The sequence below is a fragment of the Urocampus carinirostris genome, chromosome 20 (genome assembly GCF_059441175.1).
Source record: "Urocampus carinirostris isolate Australia breed hairy pipefish chromosome 20, RoL_Ucar_1.0, whole genome shotgun sequence".
In the NCBI taxonomy this organism is placed as follows: Eukaryota; Metazoa; Chordata; class Actinopteri; order Syngnathiformes; family Syngnathidae; genus Urocampus; species Urocampus carinirostris.
In genome coordinates this window covers 18,153,817-18,179,683 of record NC_142368.1, presented here as the reverse complement: position 1 = coordinate 18,179,683, position 25,867 = coordinate 18,153,817, and the positions used below count along the sequence as shown (strand labels likewise).

General features: G+C 40.4%; 1 protein-coding gene across 1 annotated transcript; it reads left to right on the top strand.

Moving 5' to 3' along the window:
- The first annotated feature begins 695 nt into the window (after positions 1-695).
- LOC148346450 (protein Z-dependent protease inhibitor-like) lies at positions 696-24,987 on the top strand. Its single transcript, XM_088325443.1, has 6 exons — positions 696-848; positions 8,631-8,914; positions 13,043-13,300; positions 15,219-15,492; positions 15,549-15,696; positions 23,872-24,987. Exons 2-6 carry the CDS (start codon positions 8,635-8,637, stop codon positions 24,052-24,054), a joined length of 1,143 nt encoding a protein of 380 aa, XP_088181569.1. The 5' UTR covers positions 696-848; positions 8,631-8,634; the 3' UTR covers positions 24,055-24,987.
- Positions 24,988-25,867: the final 880 nt, after the last annotated feature.

Genomic DNA, 25,867 nt, shown 5'->3' with positions numbered 1-25,867 from the left:
CTAAGGTCTTGGGAACCTCCTGTGTGGGTTCAAATCCAGCTACCGGACTTACTGTGCGGAGTTTGTATGTTCTCCCCGTGCTTGCTTGGGTTTCCTCCGGGCACTCCGGTTTCCTCCCACATTCCAAAGACATGCATTTCAGGTGGATTGGCTGGTCCAAATTGTCCCTAGGTGTGAATGAGCGAGCGAGTTGTCTATCCCTGTGTGCCCTGCGATTGGCTGGCAACCAGTTCAGGGTGTCCACTGCCCAATGATTGCTGGGATGGGCTCCAGCACCCCCGCGATCCTACTGAGGATAAGCGGTGCAGCTAATGAGATGAGATTTTGGGTAATCCCTCGGTTATCGCGATTAATGGGGACCAAAACCACCCGCGAAAAGTGAAAATCTGCGAAGTAGCGACGCCCCTTCAAAAATGCTTAAATTTTTTATTTTGTTTTTATTATTATTATTTTGTTGACCTGCAAAGCTTTGAACCCGCAAACGTGGAACCACGAAGTAGCGACGCCCCTTAAAAAATGCTTAATAATTTTTTTTATTATTTGTTTTAATTATTTTATTTTTTTAAACCCGCGAAGCTCTGAACGCGCGAACGTGGAACCGCGAAGTAGCGAGGTCCCACTGTATCATATTCTAGTATCGGGCCACCTGGAATTTTCGGTCTTTCTGATGCTCATTCTTTGCTTTGCTCTTATTTAGAAAGTATCACCGGAAAAGAACTGGTAATTTCCGGTGCACGTTACTTTATCCATGATACGCAGATTCTAACGGACATACAGTCGGACAGTTCCAATTTCGACGTTGTTTTTTTATTTTTGCAAGACGAAAGAGGAGAAGAACCATTTGGAAGGTGCGTCTTGTGTTTCCATGATGAATTCCGTCGGACGAAAGATGTTATGTTCCCGCCCATTTATGGCGTCCTCCATCATCCGTTAGCTTATTTTCATAACATGACTTCGGATGAGAATGTCAACAGGAAAGCAGCACAGTGACGTCACCTACAATGATTCGACTTTTGCTTTTCAATACATTGCATTGTCCTTTTGGAATTGATGGGCTCCAAATTAAACGCAACGCTTTGTTCAAAATGTGGACATAAAGGGACATCGTGTATTATTTAGCGACTTTCAGTGTTAGGGGCGTTACCGGGGAGTGGAGGTCGAGGGCCAATGTACGAACACTCATAGAAAATTGGATGTAGTAATGAAGGCAGACTGTGCAGCGCATATGTTATCCCATTCACATAATTGTGTATGTAAATGGACGCTAGCGTGGACTCTCCCGCGTCCTACAGCACACAGTGACATTGCTTTGGGAGTTGCGCCTGGCTTCGGCAACATTCAGTCAACAGATTTAAAAGTGCAGGTTATAGTTTAACTCATTTTTCTCATGTGCTTCTCAGTATTGTCTTGCGGGCCAGATTAAATCAGTTGTCAGGCCTGATCTTGGGCTGTATGTTTGACACCCGTGGAATAAAGTTTAAAACAAGTTTAAAAAAAATACTTGCTTTGCAAAGATCAGAGGGTGAACGAGTGAAACAAAATTAGAAACCATGTAGACACTCAACTAACTTGGATAACATACACCCAACAATGAAGGGGGCTGATTGGCTGACACGACAATATAGGACACCATAAGGCATAAGCAAAAACTCAGAGCAACACATTCACTGAAAATGTAAGCAGAAAGACAACACATGTATAGAGATATTCATTTATGAAACACGCACGCGGTATAAAACATCTGGCTAGCAATGCTGTGTGTGCCACTGACAAATAATAATTACTAGTTGCTTATTTTTGAAAGAAACTTAATTTTTCTGTCAAATACCCGAACTGAAGTGTAATGCCTGTCTTTTTAGTTACGGATCAAAAACTAAGGTTTTGAGGTAATTTCAACTTAGAAAATAAAAAACATTTTCTTGCTCTTTCTTTAAATCTTTCCCACATTGTCTATTTATGCGCATTGCAGCTGATAATTCATTGTAAACAGTAAGCCGCATTGAGCGAGAATTGTAAGGGATCGCAATAGTAGCTTTCTTACAAGAGAACTATGTTAGTAATGCTTGTTTTCTTCCTCAGTAGGAAGCAGAAAAAATAACTTCTACAATTGTCAAAAACAACCTGATGTAACACTGCTTTCTCATCCTGGCACGCTTCGTTCCCTACTACGCCGTGTTTATTATACATTAGCGAGTATAAATTACAGAACTGATGTAATTGGCAAGCGTACCATAGTGTAATTATAAATTAGTTAATGCATTTAAAAAAATAATGTATTACAGTATAAAGTTCTTTAAATAGTTTACTACTATGCCTTCACCGCCAAAAACAGCTGACTACTGACCACATCTCGGAGTTCCTCTCAGATTTCAGCTTTGGTTTGACTTTCAACAGCAAATCTTCATCTTTAATGGTCGACATGGGCGAGTAGTAAAGCGGATGCTTGAACAGTGCCTGCAGCTTTGCCAGACTGGATGAAAGAGGCTCCACAATTGGCGCTTTGACTGGTACAATCCTTCCACCTTGGAATTTTTTGGGAGGCATTCCATCATGAGCCTTAGCTCCGGGATAGTTTGTCTGTGATCCATGGGTTAGTGAGTCAGCTACAACTGTAATTCCTGGGAATTTGGAGCTTTTGTTTGCTAGGTGTTTTGGAAGGGGAATCCTGACAGATTGTGGAGGATCACAAGGCTGGTGGTAGAAGGAAAGTGAGACAAAAGCCAGGAGGAGGTGCAGAAAAATGGAGACCAGAACCAAGGACAGACAGAGTGTCCTGGAGCGACGATGCATTCTCCATATCATCTTCCTAGGAAGAAAGATGACAAAGACAGGTGACATGTCTGGTAAAGCAAATAGAGAACTTGTTGCTCCTATCAGAACCACATCTCCCTTGAATTGAGTCAAAGATAATTGAACATGCTTAAAGGGAAAAAACTTACTTGTTCAATTGAGCTCTCTGCCACACATCTGCAGTAGAAACAGAATGTTCAATATCTGATGCAAGTTATTCTTTACCCATTTGTTTGCCGGGCTGAACAGAGTGCCAGGTTAAAGTGATCCCAATACCACCCACTAGACTGGTTTGAACTGTCTGGATTTCCAGAGGTTCAATCAACACTATTCAAATGAACAATACAAACTTTTTTACCTATTTATCTTTGGTTTTGGAAGGGCCTAGTTTATAAGGTGATTTAGGCCTAAAAATAAATGGATTCTCTCGATCTTCTTTACTTATTTATTAAATACAAAACACTACAATTAAGTCTATCCTTGTCAATATTTCACTTTCATTAAAGTCTTTTAAATTGAGTCACATCCTCTTACCATTTACCATCGAAGTACTGGTCAAATTGTGGTTGGTTTAACTGCAGTAGAACCTTTATAGACATTCATGTTTGATGAGGTTTGATGAGGTTCTCGGTGTTGTCTATAATTAAAGTATGCATACTATATGAGCATCCCTACAAGCCACCATCAAGTTCCAGTTTGTAGAATCCAGTCTTCAATGCATGAGATGTCAGAAAGCAGTTTTCTTCTTTCTCCCTTGTGTTAATGATTTGTGTTTCTCCTTGCATGCTTCTTGCTTGCTTTTTCCATCTTTGGGAACATTTTATGTCCCATGCTGGTGTATTGTAAGGAAGTTTTTGTATTGCCTTGATGAGCACATCAACACCCGCTGCACAGCGTGTGTCCCAGTTCATGCCTGTCCCCAAATTTCACAGCATTCTTTGAATTTCACTGCGGAAGACGATGCTTCTGATGGTCAAAATAAACAAACCTTTTATCTGTAAACACTCCTATATAAATATTGAATATTGTTTTCCTTATCGCTTCCAGTGACGTTCAGATGAAAAATTCATGCATTTTCTTCAACGACACTTGTTTCCTAAGCAATTTATTTTCTATCCTGAGGGGAGTTTTGAGGTCTGTTGTTTTGTTACACCTGTGTCCTTTCACCCACCCCACCCACACTCATGCAAACCTTTAGAAGATGTTGGAAGTCTATTTTTCAGGTACTGAGGAGGTTGCTAAGATACAGTGCTCAGCTTCCAACCTGAGAGAAACAGGGAATGAGGACACAGTGTCTGGCAACACAGAACTGATTCCAAAATTGAGGGGAAATCTGCGTGCGTCGTCAGTTGTAGGCCAATGTTTCTACTTCTTGGCCTTTGTATGACTTTTTCTTTTACTGTTCTAATCTGCTGAGGATACTCTGACATTATTATCTCAGTGGATGGTTTTCTGAGATCACTTGTTTGAATCACCGCAATTTTGAGGAACTGGTGATGAACTATTAGGTATCGGCTTAGTCTACTGATGTAAAAATGTGAACACTTCTCCTAAAAAATCTTTAAATATCAGTTGTAGTAGAAATCAAAATATAGACTTGGTTCCTACAGCTTAAGCCAAGTTAAATTTAAGACTTTTGGGGACTTTTTTAATGCCTTTCGAAATCAATTTAGGGCCGAATTCACAAAAAAAAAAAAAAACAATTGAAACAAACAATAAAACCATCACATGAATAAGAAGCAATTTTGAACAAATGTTAAATTTATTCAAAATCATATTTTGTCCAGTCAAAAACTTTCTGTCTGAAAAACATAGCACTCTCAAGTTTTAGACAGGGAAAAAAAAGGATGATTACAGTATACATCGTGGATCCTCGGTCAAAACTGGCAGACAACTTAATTCCAAAGAACTCTTCTGCTACATTCATGAAGCATTTTTATCATGATGCATGAAAAATGACTTTAGTTCTCCTTTTTAGTTAAAACAAATATAAATGTTATTAATTTATTCTGACTTTTAATGCTAATTAAGGCCTTTTTTTAAATTAATGAATTTGATGCCTTTTAAGATTTTAAGGATCCGCAGGAGCCCTAAAAGTTATCATTATTGTATCAAAAAAAGATATGATTTTTGCCTTCCTCGCGAAAGAACATTCCATGTGCTTAATTTGTTGAGTGGAGTGGATAACCAAGTTTCAAACTTAACATGCAGTATGGCCACTCAACTTTTGTGAATATTACCTAATTAATTTGTTATTTCAGTGTTTAAATTTCAACACAAGCTCACTTGCCTGGCTTTTTTATGCGTCTTAGCTATGAAAGCCAGCACTGGCTGTCCAACTATGTGCTCCGAAGTTTTAACTTTTAGCTGAACTCAGCCAGTACTTTGCTCTGGATAGTAATCAGAATTTCTTTTGTAATATTTACATACATATTAACAACATTCATTTACATGCAAAAATATTTCATAATACTTGACTTCCAGTGAAAAAAATAATTTTTTAAAAATACATTTTATTTATTCCCATGAATCCCTTGTTGACACGACAAAGTTGCATTTAAGTATTGTGTTCATGACATTTAACACCATCTACTCATGCCAGCTTGTCCTTAGCCACAAGCTATTGTGCAAGATGAAGCTTTTCAGTGAGCTTTAAGTGTGGCTCCGTGTATGAATATTTAACAGTGAAGCTATGAAGGCGGTGGGAGGAGATATTTAAAGAGGGGGAATGTATGAATAATGGATAAGATGCGCCAGATTGTCTCTAGGTTAGAAGGGGTGGGTTATGTTTACTGGACCCATTGGAATTGTTTGTGTTGATATTTTCTATGTAGTGTAGTGCATTTATTTAAACCATAATCACTTTTGAGTTGTTATGGGGATAAGACCATTTGGGTGGTACAAGAGGGTTGAGTTTTATTCTTGAGCTTTTTATCAATAAAATTACGAACATTTATATACCAATAATGTAAACCAATATTTCTCTAAAGAGGTCACAGAAGGTTACTCTTTTCGTCGGCTCCAGAGCAGGGGAATGTATGATAATATTCTGAAAAATAGTCTGTGTAATATAGTGTAATGATCTGTGAAGCCCTTTGAGACTCTTCGTGATTTAGGGCTATATAAATAAAAATGACTTGACTTGACTTGACAAATCAAGAGAAAAATAAGTGAAAGCTTAGAAAATGAAACAACAGATTAAAAAAAGAAAACGGGGTAAATAAAGAACAAAATAAGAAAAAAGTGGGAAAAAAAAAGTAAAAAGCTAGGGAGGGGACAGAAAAAAAGAAAAAAAAATACATAGAAGAAATAAAAGGAAAATAAAGAAAAGAAGCAAATAATAAAAATGAAAAAGGACAGGCTGGTGGGTTCAGGGATCAGTATATTACCAAAAATAATGTTAAATTACGCACAAAATGAATTAATATATTTTTCTAAAATCTATAATTCCACTCAATTATGATAGCAATAAGTCATTTAAACTTTGAACCTTTTATACTGAGCGACTTTTAGTGTCAAGCAACTGGAATACAACAAGTAAACTACAAAATAAAAGCTTCTTTAAAATTTCGCAAAATTACCCAAAATTATTTTTTAATTTCATATTTTGTTCTATTGCCTTGACCCGGGACGTTTATTTAGAGTAAAATACCATTGGGATGTGTTTCCCTTTCTCTGGTTGATTAATGGTTGTCAGCAAATACAGTTACAGTGGGTGCTTTGCGAGTAGTGCATGGCTTTGGCGACATTCAATAGACATATTTAATGCAGCTTATTTTTCTCTTGAGCTTCTCTCAGCTTGCATAAAATGATGTGGTGGGTCACATTTGTCCCGCAGGCCATGAGTTTATCATACTTTATAGCTTAAACTCAAGGTCCAACTTTTTATTTTGCAGTGTTCATTTGACCTGTGAAAAGTGATGTGTCCCGGGGACTCGCATGCTCAAAAATCTATGGGTCCCAACAGAGATCTATGGGTCCCCAAAATTTAGTCTTATCGAGGTTGAAATTGTAAATCGGTGACAAATATATAATAAAAATGTATATATTCATTCAGTTTGATTAATCAAATTATGAATTCATTTTCTGCATCAAATTATTGTTGGTAATATACCGATTAAAGAGATAACCACAAATCTGTCTTTTTTTCATTTTCTCCTTTTATACTTCCTTTTTTTCTTAACTTCTTTATACAACATACCGTAAATTCCGGACTATAGAGCGCACCTGATTATAAGCCGCACCCACCACATTTTAGGAGGAAAATCGATTTTGTACATACGCAAGCCGCACTTGTTTATTAGCCGCATGCGCCCACATTGAAAAAACGCAATTCAAACCCGAAATTGGGGTTTTGGGGTTCTTAAGGGTTATTGATCTATCTTCGTTATTCATTATCCATTATCCGTTATCGGTCAGTTCATAATACGCCACAAAGCCTAGGAGCCGGGACACTTACTCTCAGCCAAAAGGCCAAGCTAAGGTCCCAGCCCTAAAGCCTTGCTGCAATCCGATACCCGATAATGTTCAAAAAACACAGCCGGCAAATTGAACAGAAAATGATATCGGTACTTAAGATTTAATGCAGACCTGCAGAGTCCGGGTGCCCGTTGAAAGTAATCCAAGGAAAAAAGTGTATATTTCCAAATGTAAGGGTGGGAAAAATACATATCCACTATTGTCGGCCGCGTCCACAAACACGTCTCATCTTTACTCCACTTCACGTCAGCCCGCGTTTGCCCCGCCCCTTCTTTCTCATTTGCTCGTACAAAACATATCTGAATAAGTTTCTAAAATAAATACATTACAAAAATATACAGTTGCAAATACATATCATACATGGTTACACATATTTACAAAGTAAGACGGTATACCGAGAGAGTTTTCAAAGCTTTAATAATAATATTATAACTTTCATCCCAAACCGTTCTTGTGAAGGGTAGCAAAATGCTACTAGCAACACGCTCTCAACACAGTAAACAGCTCTGTTAAAAAAACCTACTTATAACAAGCACGGTAAACCGTCCTTATCTTCCTTCTTATTACCGATGACATCAGAGTCGTCTTCCTTCAGTGTGGGAAAGAGACTTTGTCATGTAGACGACGTCCCCTGCTCCCTGATTCAAAAACACGCTAGCATCACGCTCGCACTGTAAAGTTTACGCATGGTAGCTCTGATTCCTTCTATATCGGACTGCTCGACTGCATTTAACTTGAAAGTTGCGTCAAGTGCCATTTTTTTTGCAATTTGCCTGACAAGGATATGTCTACGCTAATTTAATTTGTGCCCAAGCTAAGAAGTTGCAGTCTAAACCTTACCTTTTGTACTCGAGCGCCGCTGACGGCCGTTGGAAAAATTACATAAATTGGCCGCTTCACTGAATAAGCCACAGGGTTGAAAATTTGGGGAAAAAGTAGCGGCTTATAGTCCGGAATTTACGGTAATGATTCGTAATATAATGCATCAAAGCAAGTGAGCCGTTTGAGAGCCGGATCTCTTGAATGAGTTGAGCCGAAAAAGCCGGTTCTCTAAAAAGAGACGGACTTTTCATCACACAACTCGAGATCGGCGTGCAGACGAAAACTCAAATCGTGAGACCAAAACAACATCTGCCAAATCTGCCTGACGAAAAGTTTGGAGTGCGGTAAATCTTTTTTAAAGAAAATGTAATCTGGTAATAATGACAATTTTGTGTCAAAAAAGTTTCGTCTCGGGGAAGCACGTTGATTTGAGACTATGCGTCCCCAGCAAAAATGATACGTCTAGGACGCAGGGATGCGGGCAAACGAGAACACTGATTTTGTATAAACTGATAAGAAACCTTTTATTTATTTTCTAGGACGATGTCACGGGTTCCTCTGACTCTGTTGGTGGTCTTTGGCCTGGTGGTCCCGCTCAACTCTCAGCTCGACAGCGCGGTAAGGGAGCTGATGGGCAGGAACTCGGACTTTTCAGCCCGTCTGTTTCGGGCCCTGGCTCGCCGTACTGACGACAACGTTTTGGTCTCCACGGCGTCGGTGTGGCGCGGCCTCACCGCGCTGCTCGACGCGAGCGCCGGTCCTACACGGGAAACGATGCAGGGGGCGCTCGGCCTCACTGGACTGAACCCTAAGGACATGCCAGGTGCGTGTTGCATTAACCAGTTTTGAACATACGGTGGAACCTCACTTTCCGAATTGATTTGGTTCCAGGACATTTAGGTCAAGTCAAGTCATTTTTATTTGTATAGCCCTCAATCACAAAGAGTCTCAAAGGGCTGCACAGGTTATTGCACAGACTATTATTACACCATCCCCTGATCTGGAACCAACATGAGGGCAAGGAAAAACTCAAAAACCTCAACCTGAGGAAAATAAAGAAACCTTGAGAAGGGACCGCATATGTGGATACCCCTTTCAGGATTACCAGACAGCAAAGGATGTTGCAATCACAAATAGTACAGGGATATTGTCCACGAAAAGTATAGGTTATTCATATGCTATAGAGTAGAAGTGTGTTTTAAGCTTAGATTTCAACATTTCCACTGAGGTTGCAGATCGGATCTCAGGGGGAAGAGCATTCCACAGCACCGGTGGCCAGATGGAGAACGCTCTCGAACCTGCGGAACACTTCTTGGCTCTTGGGATCACCAGTAGACCGGCGCTTTCAGAACGAAGGCTTCGGACCGGAACATAGGGGGAAATCAGCTCTGAAAGATATGAGGGAGCAAGTCCATGTATGATTATTTATAATACTAAGAGAACCTTGAAATCACAACTTAAGCTAACAAGGAGCCAATGCGGGTTAGCTAAAATCAGCGTAATGTGATCTGACTTTTTTGTCCTAGTTAAAAGCCTCGCTGCAGCATTTTGTACCAGCTGAAGACTCTTGATTCTGGACTTCGGGAGACCGGAGAGTAGTGCATTACAGTAATCGAGACGGGAGGTAACAAACGCGTGAATTGTAATCTCCGCATCCGACTGAGACAGCATAGATCGATTTGGTTCCAGGAGTGACGTTTTATAAGGAATCCGTTGTGAATTGAAACATGTTTTCCCATTGAAATGAATTGAAACGGGATGAATCCGTTCCAAGGTCATCAAATGTAACCAAACCCCCATTTTATCAATTGTAACTGCCCTGTAGGAACACTAATGTTCATCATTGTTCATAAATTCAGGGTTCGTACAGGTGCTCTAAATCCTTGAAAATGCTTACATTTTAATGTTGGGTTTTCAAGGACAAGAAAACAAAAAAGAAAACAAAATCAGGAATTTCGGGTGAAGTGCTTAAAATTGTAGCCATTGCCACGTTTCTTGGCAGTCTACCTCTATAGACCACACCATCCATCCATTATCTGCACCGCTTATCCTCAGTAGGGTCGCGGGGGTGCTGGAGCCCATCTCTGCTTTCTTCGGGCAGTGGGCAGGGGACACCCTGAACTGGTTGATAGCCACTCACAGGGCACACAGAGACGAACATCTCACTCGCTCATTCACACCTAGGAACATTTTGGACCGGCCAATTAACCTGACATTCATGTTTTTGGAATGTGGGACGAAATCGGAGAGCCCGGAGGAAACCCACGCAAACACGGGGAGAACATGCAAACACAGGAGGTCCGATCTCATGACCTCAGAACTGTACCGCTCACGCGCTAACCACTGTGCTGCCGTGCTGCCCCCCTATAGACCACACACTTTTTAAAAAAAGTACACGAAAATGGTGCCGACACGCCTGCTCTTTCGGCTTGTCATTATGAGGTTGTCATGTGAAACGTCATCGCCCCCTACTGGTCGCACCCTAGAGGACATCTCTATTTAAAAAAACCATCTATTTTGGCTCAGCTCAATGAGGAGAGCCAACTCTTTTGGCTCCCAAACGGCTCCTCAGATTTTTTTGATTTTTTTTAATCAGTGCTTTAAAACAATATCAGGAATTTCAGGCGAAGTGCTTGAAAATGCTTGAAATTGTTGCCATTGCCACGTTTCTTGGCAGTATGCCCCTATAGACCACACACTTTTTCAAAAAAGTACACGAAAATGGTGACGACACGCCTGCGTTGTGGGCTTGTCATTATGGCGTTGTCATATGAAGCGTCATCGCCCCCTACTGGTCGCACCCTAGAGGACACCTCTTTTGGCTCCCAAACGGCTCCTCAGATTTTTTTGTTTTCTTTTAATGAGTGCTTGAAAACAATATCAGGAATTTCGGGTGAAGTGCTTGAAAATGCTTGAAATTGTTGCCATTGCCACGTTTCTTGGCAGTCTGCCCCTATAGACCACACACTTTTTCAAAAAAGTACACAAAAATGGTGCCGACACGCCTGCTTTGTGGGCTTGTCATTATGGCGTTGTCGTATGAAGCGTCATCGCCCCCTACTGGTCACACTCGAGAGGACAGCTCTATTAAGAAAACCACCTCTTTTGGCCCAGCTCACTGAGCACAGCCGACTCTTTCGGCTCCCAAATGGCTCCTTAGATGTTTTTGTTTTTTAAACGAGTGCTGGAAAACAAACAAATTGTAACCTTTTTATACACAACAAATTCAAAGTCAACAGCACCGAATCCCTGAAAAAAAATGCATTTTGACTAATCAGAACCAAGAGAAAAATAGCGTCTCGAATGGAATGGGCTCTCCATACAGTAGAGCCGTTTTGTTCGCAAACAACACGAGTCTCTTGCTGCCGCATTCACCAATTTGCCTATAATTTCAGCGCATAAGTAAATACAGTGGAACCTCGGTTCTCGACCATAATCCGTTCCAGAACCCTGTTCGAAAAGCGATTTGTCCGAACACAGAAAAAAAAATTTCAAAATTTTTCCCATTACAAATTGTAAATCGTTTTAATCCGTTCCAACACCCTGAATGTTTACCTTTGTTTACCTTTAAGACACAAATAACATAAATGTAACCCAGGCTAATCGTACGTTCGCGTTAGCGTAATCTTCTGTACGAAAGATTACGCTAACATGAACGTGTAAAAAAAAAAAAAAAAAGGATAAAGAAGAGAACTATGAATAGGATTTTTTACCGTTGTGGTGGTCAGCAGAAGGCGCAGATGGACGGTGAGAGGGATGGAGGAGGAAGGAAAATGATTGTTTGGAAGGAGAGTCCCCTTCCATAAAAACTTCGGGGAGCTCTTCTGTCTGAGGGGTGCTCAAACGTTCAAATCTCTTTGCTACGGATGACTCGGCTACAGGATGTTCATTTCTCTTAAAATATCTATCCAATGACACTTGCTTCTGCCTTCTTTTTAGCACATTTCGGATGTGGTTCGTGACAGTGTCATTAAAGTTATGATGACTCTCGTGGCTGCAGCTTCATCGGTGTAGTGAAATTCTGTAACTCGTCCCATTTGCTACACATTTGTTTAATCTCGGACGTCCCCTAGTGTATTGGAGGTGCAATTGCACCTGAGAAAATTAAAAGGAGTAAAAAAACGTGATGTGAAACATCCACCCCGGCGTTCGAACTCCGATTTTTTGACCGAACAGCGAAGAAAGAATTTCTCTAAATTTTTGGTCGGACTCCGATTTGTTCAAACTGAGAGGCGTTCGAGAACCGAGGGTCCACTGTAATGTATTCGTAATCGCTATATGACATGATTCGATAAGATGTGACGTAAACAACTCGTAGGAGAGCGGAAAACTGATTTATTCAAAGCAAAAAAAACACTTTTAACGATAACAGCGTTGTAACCAGGGTTGGGTAGGGTTACTTTAACTTGATTACTTTCAATTACTTTTGAATTACTCCAATACCAAATATGCTAATAAAAGACAAAAGAAACTAAATATGAATCAAATGAGTAAATTTTGTGCAGGCTTGGGGAGTAACGGGATACATGGAACGGCAAAAATGATGTTGGCAAGCTGTTTGGATTTATTTTCATTTTGTTTCTGTCGCATTTGATGTTAGTTTTGCCGGAGATCAAAGAGATCAAAGCCAGGAGAGAAAGCTTACCACGTGTTGTGAGTCATCATTTTATTCATATTTAGTTTCTTTTGTCTTTTATTAGCGTGTTTGATATTGGAGTAATCCAAAAGTAACTGAAAGTAATCAAGTTAAAGTAACCCTACCCAACCCTGGTTGTAACGGTGGAAAAAGTAATTAGTTAGATTTCCCCGTTACTCAAAAAAAGCACAATTACGTAACGTTATTTATATCGGCGTTCTTCCCATCACTGTTTATAATTGACATGAAGGAAGCCATTGAGCTGAAATTGGCCCTCTGTGTAAATGAGTTTGACCCTCTGTTTTATTTGGACAGACGTGATGACGAGCAACCTGAATCACGGCCTGGCAGTTTTCGCCGACACCAACACGCAACCTTCAGCCGCCTTCACCGAAGTTCTCCGAAATGATTACAATGGCAGCGTGAAGAGTGTGACCTTCGGGACCCCACGAGATGCCGTCGACGTGGTCAACGCTTGGGTCCGCCAGCAAACCAACGATCAGGTTCAGGACACCCTGGCCGATTTGGACCCTCAGACAAAGTTGCTGCTTGCCACCACCGCATCCTACCAAGGTGCCTGTCTGCCCACATTTTGGGAGGGGGAATTAAAACCAGCGTTCGTACAGATGCTTGAAATCCTTGAAAATGCATGTATTTTAATATTGCGTATGTATGCATACATATATACATGTATGTATATATATATATATATATATATATATATATATATATATATATATATATATACAGTATATACAGTGGGACCTCGCTACTTCGCGGTTCCACGTTCGCAGGTTCAGAGCTTCGCAGGTCTAAAAAAATAATAATAATAAAATACAATAAATAAGTAAATAAATAAATAAAAATTAAAAAAAAAAAAATATATATATATATATATATATATATATATATATATATAGCGGGCAGCACGGCGGCGCAGTGGTGAGCGCTTGTGCGGCACAGTTCATGTCACGGGAACCTGTCGTGGGTTCAAATCCAGCTACCGGACTTCCTGTGCGGAGTTTGTATGTTCTCCCCGTGCTTGCGTGGGTTTCCTCCGGGCACTCCGGTTTCCTCCCACATTCCAAAAACATGCATTTCAGGTGAATTGGCTGGTCCAAATTGTCCCTAGGTGTGAATGAGCGAATGAGTTGTCTGTCCCTGTGTGCCCTGCGATTGGCTGGCAACCAGTTCAGGGTGTCCCCTGCCCACTGCCCGGAGATGGCTGGGATGGGCTCCAGCCCCCCCGCGACCCTAATGAGGATAAGCGGTACGACTGATGAGATGAGATATATATATATATATATATTTTTTTAAGCATTTTTAAAATGGGCGTCGCTACTTGGCAGATTTTCACTTTTCGCAGGTGGTTTTGGTCCCCATTCACCGGGTCTAAAAAATAATAATAATAAAATAAAATAATTCCAAAAAATATATAGATATATACATCTATATTTTTTTTAAGCATTTTTGAAGGGGCGTCGCTACTTCGCGGATTTTCACTTCTCGCGGGTGGTTTTGGTCCCCATTAACTGCGATAACCGAGGGATTACTGTATACTATCTGCACCGCTTATCCTCAGTAGGGTCGCGGGGGTGCTGGAGCCCATCCCAGCTATCTTCGGGCAGTGGGCAGGGGACACCCTGCACTGGTTGCCAGCCAGTCGCAGGGCACACAGAGACAGACAACTCACTCTCTCATTCACACCTAGAGACAATTTGGACCGACGAATTAACCTGACATGCATGTTTTTGGAATGTGGGAGGAAACCCACGCAAGCATGGGGAGAACATGCAAACTCCACACAGGAGGTTCGATCTCATGACCTCAGCACACGCGCTAACCACTGCACCACGGTGCTGCCCATATATACATACGTACATATATATATATATATATATATATATATATATAAAATTTCACCAGCAGAGTTAATGAAATTCAATACCAGCACAGGCAAAAAACAACTATCATACTATTTTCTCACAATAATATACAAGCAATGTAAGTACCAAGTAAATAAAATAATTACATGGCAAAACTATCAGGTGAAGAAAAATGTGGTCCGCTACCAAATCAACCCATTTTCGTTCGTATAACTTTTTTAAACTATTTATTATGTACTATCGTTATATTTTTAACATTTTTGTTTAGCTGGCTGGATTAAAAAAATCCACTGCTCCACTGTGCTGCCCATATATACATGGCCCACCAGGCTAAGTAATACACACTGTCCCTTTAAAAGGATTTTTTAACATATTTGTCCGTCGATGGCACCTTAAGTCAAGTCATGTTTATTTGTATAGCCCCTAATCACAAAGGGCTATACCGAATGCAGATTACCATTACACCATTCCCTGATCTGAAACCTGCACGAGGGCAAGGGAAAACTCAAAAGAGATGCCAAAATCTTGACATGGAATTCCACAATTTTTCGATCCTAAATTACACAAGCACGAGGAGCTGAACTGGCGTCTTCACTCTCCCATAGGTCGTTTCAGCCAATCGTTTAACGCTAGCGTCACCCAGGACGAGCGCTTCTACGTGGACAAGTATCAAGTGGCAACGGTGCCCATGATGTTCCGGGCCGATAAATACTACTTAGCGTACGACCGCTCGCTCAAAACCGGCGTGCTCAAGCTGCCCATGACGGACGGGGCGGCCATGTTAGTGGTACTACCTGACGAGGACGTGGACATAAGCACTGTGGAGGAGGAAGTCACCTCGGAAAAGATCCAGGCCTGGACCAGGCAGCTCAAGAAGACGTGAGTTGTTTAATCCAAAATAATCGAGCTTGTTCTGAAACTAGTTTACGGGACAGGAAGCTGGAGGTGCAGTTGCCTCGTTTCTTCTTGGATCGTTCCTACTCCCTGGAGAAGGTCCTGCGTTCTCTTGGCGTGGCCCAAGTCTTCCAGGATGATGCCGACCTCAGCAACATGGGCGTTCCTCAAGGCACTAAAGTGTCACAGGTGACTAAGTCAAGTCATATTTATTCGTATAACAACCAAAAAAAGTCTCAAAGGACTGCCAAGACCATTGCCGTCCTCTGTCAACGACGAGAAAATGCGGTCAACATCAATCATAAGCTTTAGGATATAAGCGTTTCTTAAGACAGGGTGTCCAAACTATGGCCCGCGGGCCGACTGCGTATTTGTGCTTGAGCTCAACTTGTCATTCATTTGAACTGTCATTGAAATTCAAAGTGTATTACTGTGTAACTTATTCTGACACAAAATAGATTGATTGAAATGAAATGAAATGATCTGCATTTATGTAGCGCTTTTCAAGTCAAGACTTCCCAAAGCGCTTTACAGTGTGCTTCACATTTCCCAATAGCGGCCGTGCAGACATGTAAGGCACTAACCTGCTTATTGGGGGCATTAGGGGTTCAGTGTCTTACCCAAGGACACTTCGACATGTAACACAGTGGGGCCGGGATTCGAACTGCGATCTCTTGATCCCAAGACGAGCGCTTTACCTCCTGAGCCACTGCCGCCCAACTATTGTGAATTCTAAACCCTGTCAGTGCAGAAAAACGTAAATGTTGCTACTAAAAATAGGTTAACAACGAAATTAGAGTAGATGACCGGCTATCACACTGAAAAATAAATAAAACATCCATCCATCAATTATCTGCACCGCTTGTCTTCAGTAAGATCGCGGGGGGCGCTGGAGCCCATCCCAGCAATCATCGGGCAGTGGGCAGGGGACACCCTGAACTGGTTGCCAGCCAGTCGCAGGGCACACAGGGACAGACAATTCGCTCGCTAATTCACACATTGGGACAATTTGGACCGACAAATTAACCTGACATGCATGTTTTTGGAATGAGGGAGGAAACCCACGCAAGCACGGGGAGAACATGCAAACTCCACACAGGAGGTTCGATCTCATGACCTCAGCACATGCGCTAACCACTGCACCACCATGCACCCCATATATACATACATACATACCATAAAATTCCGGACTATAGAGCGCACCTGATTATAAGCCGCACCCACCACATTTTAAGAGGATAACCGCTTTTGTACGTACACAAGCCGCACCTGTATATAAGCCGCATGCGCCCACATTAAAACATGTAACACAATCACAAAATTAACCCTAACCCTACTTTGAGTCCCGCGATTTTAACTGAACATAAAGTACACAGTTTAAAAACCACAGCCGGCAAAATGAATGGAAAATGATACCGGTGGTTAAGATTTGATGCAGACCTGCACAGTCCGGGTCCCGTTAAAAGTAATCCAAGGAAAAAAAGTGTATATTTCCAAAGGTAAGGGTGGGAAAAATATATATCCACCTTTGTCTGCCGTGTCCACAAACACTCACCTTTACCGGTCCCCACTTCCCGTCATCCCCCGCGTCTGTTACGCCCCTTCTTTTTAATTGGTCAGTGCAAGACTTATCAGAATAAGTGTCCAAAATAAATACAAATAAATATATGACAAAAATATACAGTTGCAAATACATATTATACATGGTTACACATATTAACAAAGAAAGACGGTATACCGAGAGAGTTTTCAAAGCTTTAATAATAATATTATAACTTTCATCCCAAACCGTGCCTGTGAAGGGTAGCAAAATGCTACTAACAAGACGCTCGCAATACGGTTAAAGTGTCTGTTAAAAAAAACCTACCGTACATATAGAAATCACGATATACCGTTGTCATCTTCCTCCCTCTATCTGACATCATCAAAGTTGTCCTCCTTTAGTATGGGAAAAGAGACTTTGTCATATAGACGTCGTCCCACGCTCCCTCATTCAAAAACACGCTTGCAACACGCTCGCAAGGTAAAGTTTGCGTGCAGTAGCTCTGTTTCCTTCTTTATCGGACTGTCCGATTGCGTTTAGCTTGTAAGCTGCGTCATATGACTTGAACTCGAGCGCCGCTGGCGGCTGTTAGAAAAATTACATAAATTGGCCGCATCACTGAATAAGCCGCAGGGTTGAACTTTGGGAAAAAAGTAGCGGCTTATAGTCCGGAATTTACGGTACATACATACATATATATATATATATATATATATATATATGTAGCTCATTCACACCTAGGGACAATTTGGACCGGCCAATTAACCTGACATGCATGTTTTTGGAATGTGGGAGGAAATCGGAGTGCCCGGAGGAAACCCACGCAACCCACGGGGAGAACATGCAAACTCCACACAGGAAGGTTCGATCTCATGACCTCAGAACTCTGCCGCACACGCGGTAAACCACTGTGCCGCCGTGCTGCCCGAAATTAAACATATTTAACAAAATAAATATTACCACTCCTCAAACCTAGAACAAGTCCATTAGCTTTTCTCTCCTCTGTCTAACAGCATAGGAGCTACACTCAGGTGTTGCTGAGGTTTGTATTCAAGACTGTATCGCTATATATAAAAAAACGTAATCAACATGTTTTTCTCCTCCTGGCCCTTTCACAAAATGTTTAAGCCAATGCGGCCCGCGACTCAATAAGTTTGCCCACCCTTGCTTTAAGGGTTCCGACGGCCTGCTGGCGGGCACTCAGACTGTTGATAAACAAAGACATGTCTTCATGATGTGACCCCATGTCACGCCCAGTGTTTCCTCTAAGCTGCGAGCGTGCGCCATTGCGCACTGCTTGCACAGCTGGCGCACAAGAAAATCTAGCCAGCGCACAAAAATCAAGGCTCAAAGTTACTTATTAAGAAGCGACTTAAGTCAAAGTTACAGTGCATGAAGGTAAAAATACACGGGTTCCCCTGACGTTGTGTCCTAAATGCTGTATTTTGAAGTTGAACGAAGTTGAATAAAGTTAGTAGAGTATGTCGAGAACCGAATTCTTTGGCTCGGCTCACTAAAAGGAACTCTTTGGGCCCTAAACGGCTCTTCAGGTTGTTTTTGCTTCTTTAATCCCAACATGACTAAATATTAAGTAAAATTATGCACAAAATGACTTAAAGGAAGGGGGGGAATAGAACAAAAAAGAAAAAAATACCAAAATGAAAAAGTAGTGTAAAGTTGAGAAAAAAAGAAACAAAAGGAAGAGGAAAAAAAAAGAAAAAAGCCAGAAAAAAAAAGAAAAGAAAGAAATGTTCTTACAATTCTTTCACAAGATATCCGTTTCTTTTTATTTCCTGATATATTTTGTTGCATAATTTTAACATTTTTGGGGGCTTATTTAGTTGGTGTCACGTGGTGGACCAGAACAGAGCAGGAGACCCCAGAGCGTTCGTACAATTCTTTATTTGGGGAAGCGTAAAGGGTTAGCGGGAGACGCGATGACCGTCGAACGTCAGCAGCAACGCCGTGGAGACAACTTCGGAACACGTAGCCAATCGTAGCGTTGGACGGAAGCAGGTCGAGTTTACCGGGACTGGAGAGAAGATCGTAGCGTGGGACAGAAGCAGGTCGGATCGGAGGCAGGCAGAATCAGGTAAACAGGTCAAGAAGGCACAGGTATATCAGGAGAGTCAAACGGGGTACAAAAGTAATCCTCAGACGAAGAGGTCTCGGCGTAGCGTGCTTAAAAAGGGAACATAAACCAATCAGGTAGCGCATTCCAGCACGCCAGATGATTACCCCAGGTGGCTCCACTTAGGTAATCATGACAGTCGGTTGTAAGATACAGAACTGTACTTAATCATATTTTTAGTGGAAGTACAATGTTGGCAACAAGATTCACTTGATATAATTGGAAATTATTTGAATGCACCACAAACTTTTTCTTCTTTTTTTCCCTGTTTTTTTTTTAAACTTTTTTTTTAATTCCTTTTAAAAAATCTCATTGTGTTTATTTTTTCCAAGCTGTTACTCTTTTCTTTTTGTTCTCTATTTACTTTTTTCCTACATTTCTTTCTTTTCTTTTTTTCTGGCTTTTTTCTAAACTTTTCCTTTGTTTCTGTTCCTTTTGTTTCTTTTTTTCTCAGCTTTTCACTACTTTTTCATTTTGGTATTTTTTTCTTTTTTGTTCCATTCCCTCCTTCCTTTAAGTCATTTTGTGCATAATTTTACACATTTGGTCATGTTGGGATTAAAGAAGCAAAAACAACCTGAAGAGCCGTTTAGGACCCGAAAGAGCCGGTTCCTTTTAGTGAGCCGAGACGAAGAAGCCGGTTCTCGACAAACTCTACTAACTTTACTCAACTACGTTCTACTTTGACTCGACTTCAAAATACCGCATTTAGGACACAACGTCAGGGGAACCCGTGTATTTTTACCTTCATGCGCTGTAACTTTGACTTAAGTCGCTTCTTAATTAGTAATTTTGAGCCCTCATTTTTGTGCGCCGGCTAGATTTTCTTGTGCACTGAGAATGTGCGAGCAGCTTAGAGGGAACACTGATTGCAAGCTTTTTTTCACGGTCCTTAGCCAGACATAGCCTATGAATGCCTGTATTGAGAAAAAGGACATGATGTACTTTGGCTTCAAAAATCTTTTGCCAATAGTGACCTGTTCAAATAATGATTGACACATTGGTTAGCCAATGAAATTCCCAACATAAACATATTCGTGTTTACAATGTGTATTCAAATCAGAGCCAAAAATAAACATGCGTGAGGGGATTTTTACACGCGAGTTACATGCACAAGTGTGCACAATCAGTGATTGCTTTATGGAAAGAGAAGTCAAACATTTGCATCTCTTCCAATGTCTAAAGTTTTTAGGGCTGTAAACTGGGCGTCTACAAATGGCCACTTTTGGAAACGCTTTGACATACATTAAGAAAAATGTGTAAAATGCAATGTTAAGTTTTTCGGATTGTGAGCAAATATGACTTGGGACTAGGTAAGGCTCCATGCTATTGTCCCAGCAATCATGTAATTGCAAAAAAAAAAAAAAATAGGCTAGAATTGTATTTTGTATTTTTGTGTGTTCCAACTCAAATAACACAATGTTAGTATTTTGCTATCAATTTGAGCTATGTAAATACATCGTACCAAGATTTTAGGCACTAAATAGGTTTCATTTTTTCTTAAATAACTACATTGCGAACTCTAACAATATAATAAACCAAACATCTATTAGAAATGTTTCGGAACAAAAATAAAGAGAATCAAACCAAAAGGCAGCAATGTAATGAAAACACAAATACTCTATAACAATTTCCACTCGAGAACAATATTGCACGATATTTTGAAAATAAAGGCAGTAATGCAAGTAAAGTACCAATTTTTTTTCATTGGTTGTGCTTTTCAATTATTTCCTGTCACGCCCCCCCTCAGAAGAAGAAATCCTCTCGCGCCCCCCACGAAGTCTGTCTCCTTATCAGGGTTCATAATTTTTTTCATGGGGTCACTTGAGAGTCTGCTCCACTACTACTAAATGCTAACACCGTAAATTCCGGACTATATAGCGCACCAGATTATAAGCCGCACCCACCACTTTTTGGGTGATTTTCCACTTTAGTCCTTACACAAGCCGCACCTGTTTATAAGCCGCGTGCGCCCGCATTAAAACTAATGACACGATCACAAGTTTATCCCAGACCAATGTCAATTGCTCTTTCTCCATCAAATCATAATACACTCCTGAGCCGATAGGCTGAGACACTTACTCCCAGCCAAGAAGCAGAGTCAAGGTCCTAGCCTCCTACCGACACAATCTAAAAGTCAATAGTGAATAATCTTAGAAACACAGTCGGCATCATGAATGGAAAATGATACCCGTAATTAACGTATGATGCAGACTTGTAAAGTCTGGGTCCTGTTGAAAGTAATCCAAGGAAATGTTTATTTCCAAAGTTAAGGGTGGGCAAAATATATATCCACTATTGTCCGCTGCGACAACAGACAGATCTACCGGTAACTCAGCTTTACCCCAATTCCCATCAGCCCGCGTTTGCTCCGCCCTTTCTTTTTGATTGGCCCGTAGAACACATAACAGAATAAATCTCTAAAATAAATACATTACAAAAATATACAGTTGCAAACACATATTATACATGGTTACACATATTTACGAAGAAAGACGGTACACCGAGAGAGTTTTCAAAGCTTTAATAATATTAATATAATTTTCATCCTAAACCGTGCCTTTGAAAGGTACCAACACGCTAGTAGGATCTCGCAATGCACCAAACATGTCTGTCCAAAGAAAGCATCCCGTAATTGTGAAATTCATGGTAGATCGTCCTCACCTTCCTCCTCATAACTATCGTCTTCCTCATTATCGGAACGTACCTTTACTTAATAGACTATGCATGCATAAACATAGAGGTTTTAGTCTCTCTTGGCGCTCATCTCCTACTGGTCTTAATCTTACCTTTTATACTCCAGCGCCGCTGGCGGCCGTTAGAAAAATTCCATAAATTGGCCGCTTCACTGAATAAGCCGCAGGGCTCACCATTTGGGAAAAAAGTAGCGGCTTATAGTCCGGAATTTACGGTACTTACATATTTGCAGGTGTATAGCATGCATTTGTATCTATTTTTGTATCTAAATGTAGATTTTTGTGTTTTATTATTGTTTTATTATATAGAACATTATGTTGTTTTGTGCACTTTTTCTGTCTATTGAAATATTGAAGTTTTGGACATAGGGGAGGAATTTAAAACAATTAAAAAAAATAATTATCGATTAATTGGAAAAAATAATCGATTATTAGAATAATTGTAAGTTGCAGCCCTAAAGCAGACCACTTTACCACACAAATGAAACCTGGCAGGGTCCTTGATTCTTCTGGTAGGGGTGCACACATAGATTGGGCCTTCTCTTCTGCCTGGCAGGCAGGATGCAGCAGCAGGCCGGGAGGGAGGAGTGCTAAAAGTATGCCAAATATTTTTAGGGTCGCAAAGAGTTAAAAAAATTCAAATTAGGTAAAACTTGAAGCTCTTCAACGTCACATTTTACTCAGCCGTCTTATAACAGTGCAGGCGGCTGACGGACCAAATACATGGGTATTGCGATCATATGTATAAGAAGAAATCTCAAAGTTATTTTGTTTAAACTCGCATTTATTTATATTTAAAGGTGAGGTGCGTCGTTCGAGGTGTCCTTCAAAAGTTACAAGTAGAATAATTCCTGTCTTAAGTATGTGTTTACAATGCCCAACTGAGTACAAAGAGCCTTATTTTTATTTATTTTTCCACCGCGCCTATCTGCTTTTATCTTACTTTTACCCTCGGTGATCTGGCCATGGAAAGCATTACGCTGGAGGAAAGGAGGCGGGGAAATGGAAATTGCATGCGTGTGCTCGAGTTTTTCTTTTATTCTAGGCTGAAAATGGTGAAAGTAAGAAAAGGACTGCTCCAAAAACAGTCCAAATGCCAACCCAAAAAGATGAAAATTGAAGCGCGTCTAAGAATTTCACAGACTTGCAATGATGATTTCAGCCAGAAGTTGGCGTCACCAAGTAAAATACTGTAAAGTTACGGACATTATCTTTAAAGATATTCTCATACTTTTTAAATAATAGAAGTTTGTCAAACTCTGGTGGGACGAATAAAACCCTGGCGGCCCGCCATCGTGTCCCTATGATATGGGAAATAAAGTTGACTGTTCTCGGCACACAAATGGAAACTAATATGCTTGAAAACAATATCATTAAGTGGAAACATATAGATACTGAAAAGGAGCAAACAAATCAGTTTCCTAACCGAGCCAAGAACATCATTAGGGACCCCTCTCACCCCCATCATGGACTGTTCACTCTGCTAGCCTCTGGGAAGAGGTACTGCAGTGTGCGGTGCAGGACCACCAGGTTCTGCAATAGTTTTGTCCCCCTGGCCGTTAGACTGTTAAATGGTCAATCACACACATAGTAAGCCTACACAGCTGCTAATCTGTACAACTGTTTGTCTGTTTTGTTTTTTGCACTACTAGGAGTTCTTTATACCTAGCCACTCCTTTGCACATCTGTTCTCCTCTGCACTATCGTACTACAGTGTTATTGTTACTGTACAGTGACTTGGTTACCTGACTGCCCATTTTGCACATCTGGTTAGCTGCTCCTCTTGCACTCTTTGCACTACTGTATAATACTATACATAGCTATAATTATTTAGCATATTATTAGTACTTCAATACTCCAACTCAATACAACATTTTATTTATATCTGTACATTCAAGGAAACTGTGCGGTCAGATGTATCGACATTTCGTTCTGTATACACGTGTACAAGAATGACAATAAAGTATATCTGAATCTGAGCCGTCTGTCTTTAGGTCCTCCACAAATCCGTCGTCACAATGGACGAGACCAGTCAAGGAGACGCTGCCGGAGCCAGTGTCTTTTCCACTCCTCCCCCTCGACTTACCATCAACCGGCCGTTTCTTTTCCTGGTTTACAATCAGAGCAGTGGCGGCTTGATCCTGATGGGAAGACTACGTGATCCCACTAAGAAATAAGCCCCTGTGAAGATGCGGTCTTCAGTCGAATCGAGGCAACTTGATTCCAAACCTAACGTCTATCCGAAAAGCCCTTTGATGCAAGTGAATAGTAAGAAACATTTTCAACTAATTAAAAATAAGAGTGCCAAGTTGTCTCTGTTCAACCATTAAAATGTAAGCTCAGATCTATAGCCAAAGCAGTACCCAAAGTGTCCAGTGGGGTGGCGCTGTTTGTAAAGTCTGCATGCTTTTAATATCATGGTCACTTTATTAGGAACACAGCCCCACACTGTGACGTGCAGTGAGGTTCGTGACTGGTGAGGCACAGTCAGATTTGTAACTAAAAAAAAACTAAAATTTTAATTAGCATTTGATTGGCAGAGCAAGAAAGCAAATTATAAGCCATAGCATAGATAAAAATGTCTTAACCTATAAATAAAGTCTGTGCTGTTCCTTCATGAAAAAAAGAGAAATACTGGACTTACTGTCTAACACGATAATTCACTAATTCCATTGTTTGAGGATAAGGTATGCGCCAAATCAAAATCCTTGGTTTCACTATCGCCCTCTGCCATGAGGCAAGAGAATTGCATGCCTCACTCATCTGCAGACGCTCAACACAGTAATATATTATAGACTAATCGTATTAATATTCCTAATGTAAAAATTCAGCCACTTTTAAATCCAATATTGTGTAGTTGAATGCAAAAGGACTTTAAAAGTGAATAAATATAACCATTTAATAGTTTTTTTACTTTCATATTTCCATGATGTCTCCCCTGACTGCACGTCACTGGCCACAGTACATGACCCTTTTTGTACCCCTTGACCTTCCTTGTTAACTCCAAGTTTGTTTATGTTTTCTCGAACAAAAGTGATTTGTTTGCATCTTGATGTCATCGTTAACATGTCCGCCGATTGTGTTAAGGGAATAAAGTGGTCCAATACGGAGTTGTGCTGGATTGCTGTCATTTGAGTTACATAGTAAAGCATAAGGTAACCTGTTTATGGATGGTTAACGTGTCATCGAAGTCCTCAGATCATACATTTTCTCATCAACCAACAAACACAATAGGTTGTAAGCATTGTTCCCTGTAATTTTCCAGGGGTCTGAGCGTTCACACAAAGTCGGTGAGCAGCGCTTGAAACAACAGTGAGCCACCATAATCCCAAGTGTGGCAAGATAATTCATTATCAAACATGTCCAAAACTTGACATCACGTTACATTTTGCTGAGTTTCCGGCAATGCTAAATGATTTTTCTCTTTTGAATGAATTGACTCATGTACTATTGCAAAGGTTGTACGGCCTACAAACGTTGTTTGTTCTTACAATTCTTTCACAAGATATCTATTTCTGTTTTTTTCCTGATATATTTTGTCGCATAATATTAACATTTTGGGGGGCTTATTTAGTCGGTTGTAAGATACAGAACTGGAAGTACAATGTTGGCAACAAGATTAACTTGATATAAATGGAAATTATTTGAATGCAACACAAACTTTTTCTTCTTTTTCCGTGTTTCTTTTCTACCTTTTTTAAAATTCTTTAAAAAAAATCTCATTGTGTTTATTTTTTCCGAGCTGTTACTTTTTTCTTTTTGTTCTCTATTTACTTTTTTCCTACATTTCTTTCTTTTCTTTTTTTCTGGCTTTTTTTTCTAAAATTTCCTTCTTTTTTCTCTTCCTTTTGTTTCTTTTTTTTCTCAGCTTTTCACTACTTTTTCATTTTGGTATTTTTTTCTTTTTTGTTCTATTCCCCCCTTCCTTTAAGTCATTTTGTGCATAATTTTACATAATATTGGGTCATGTTGGGATTAAAGAAGCAAAAA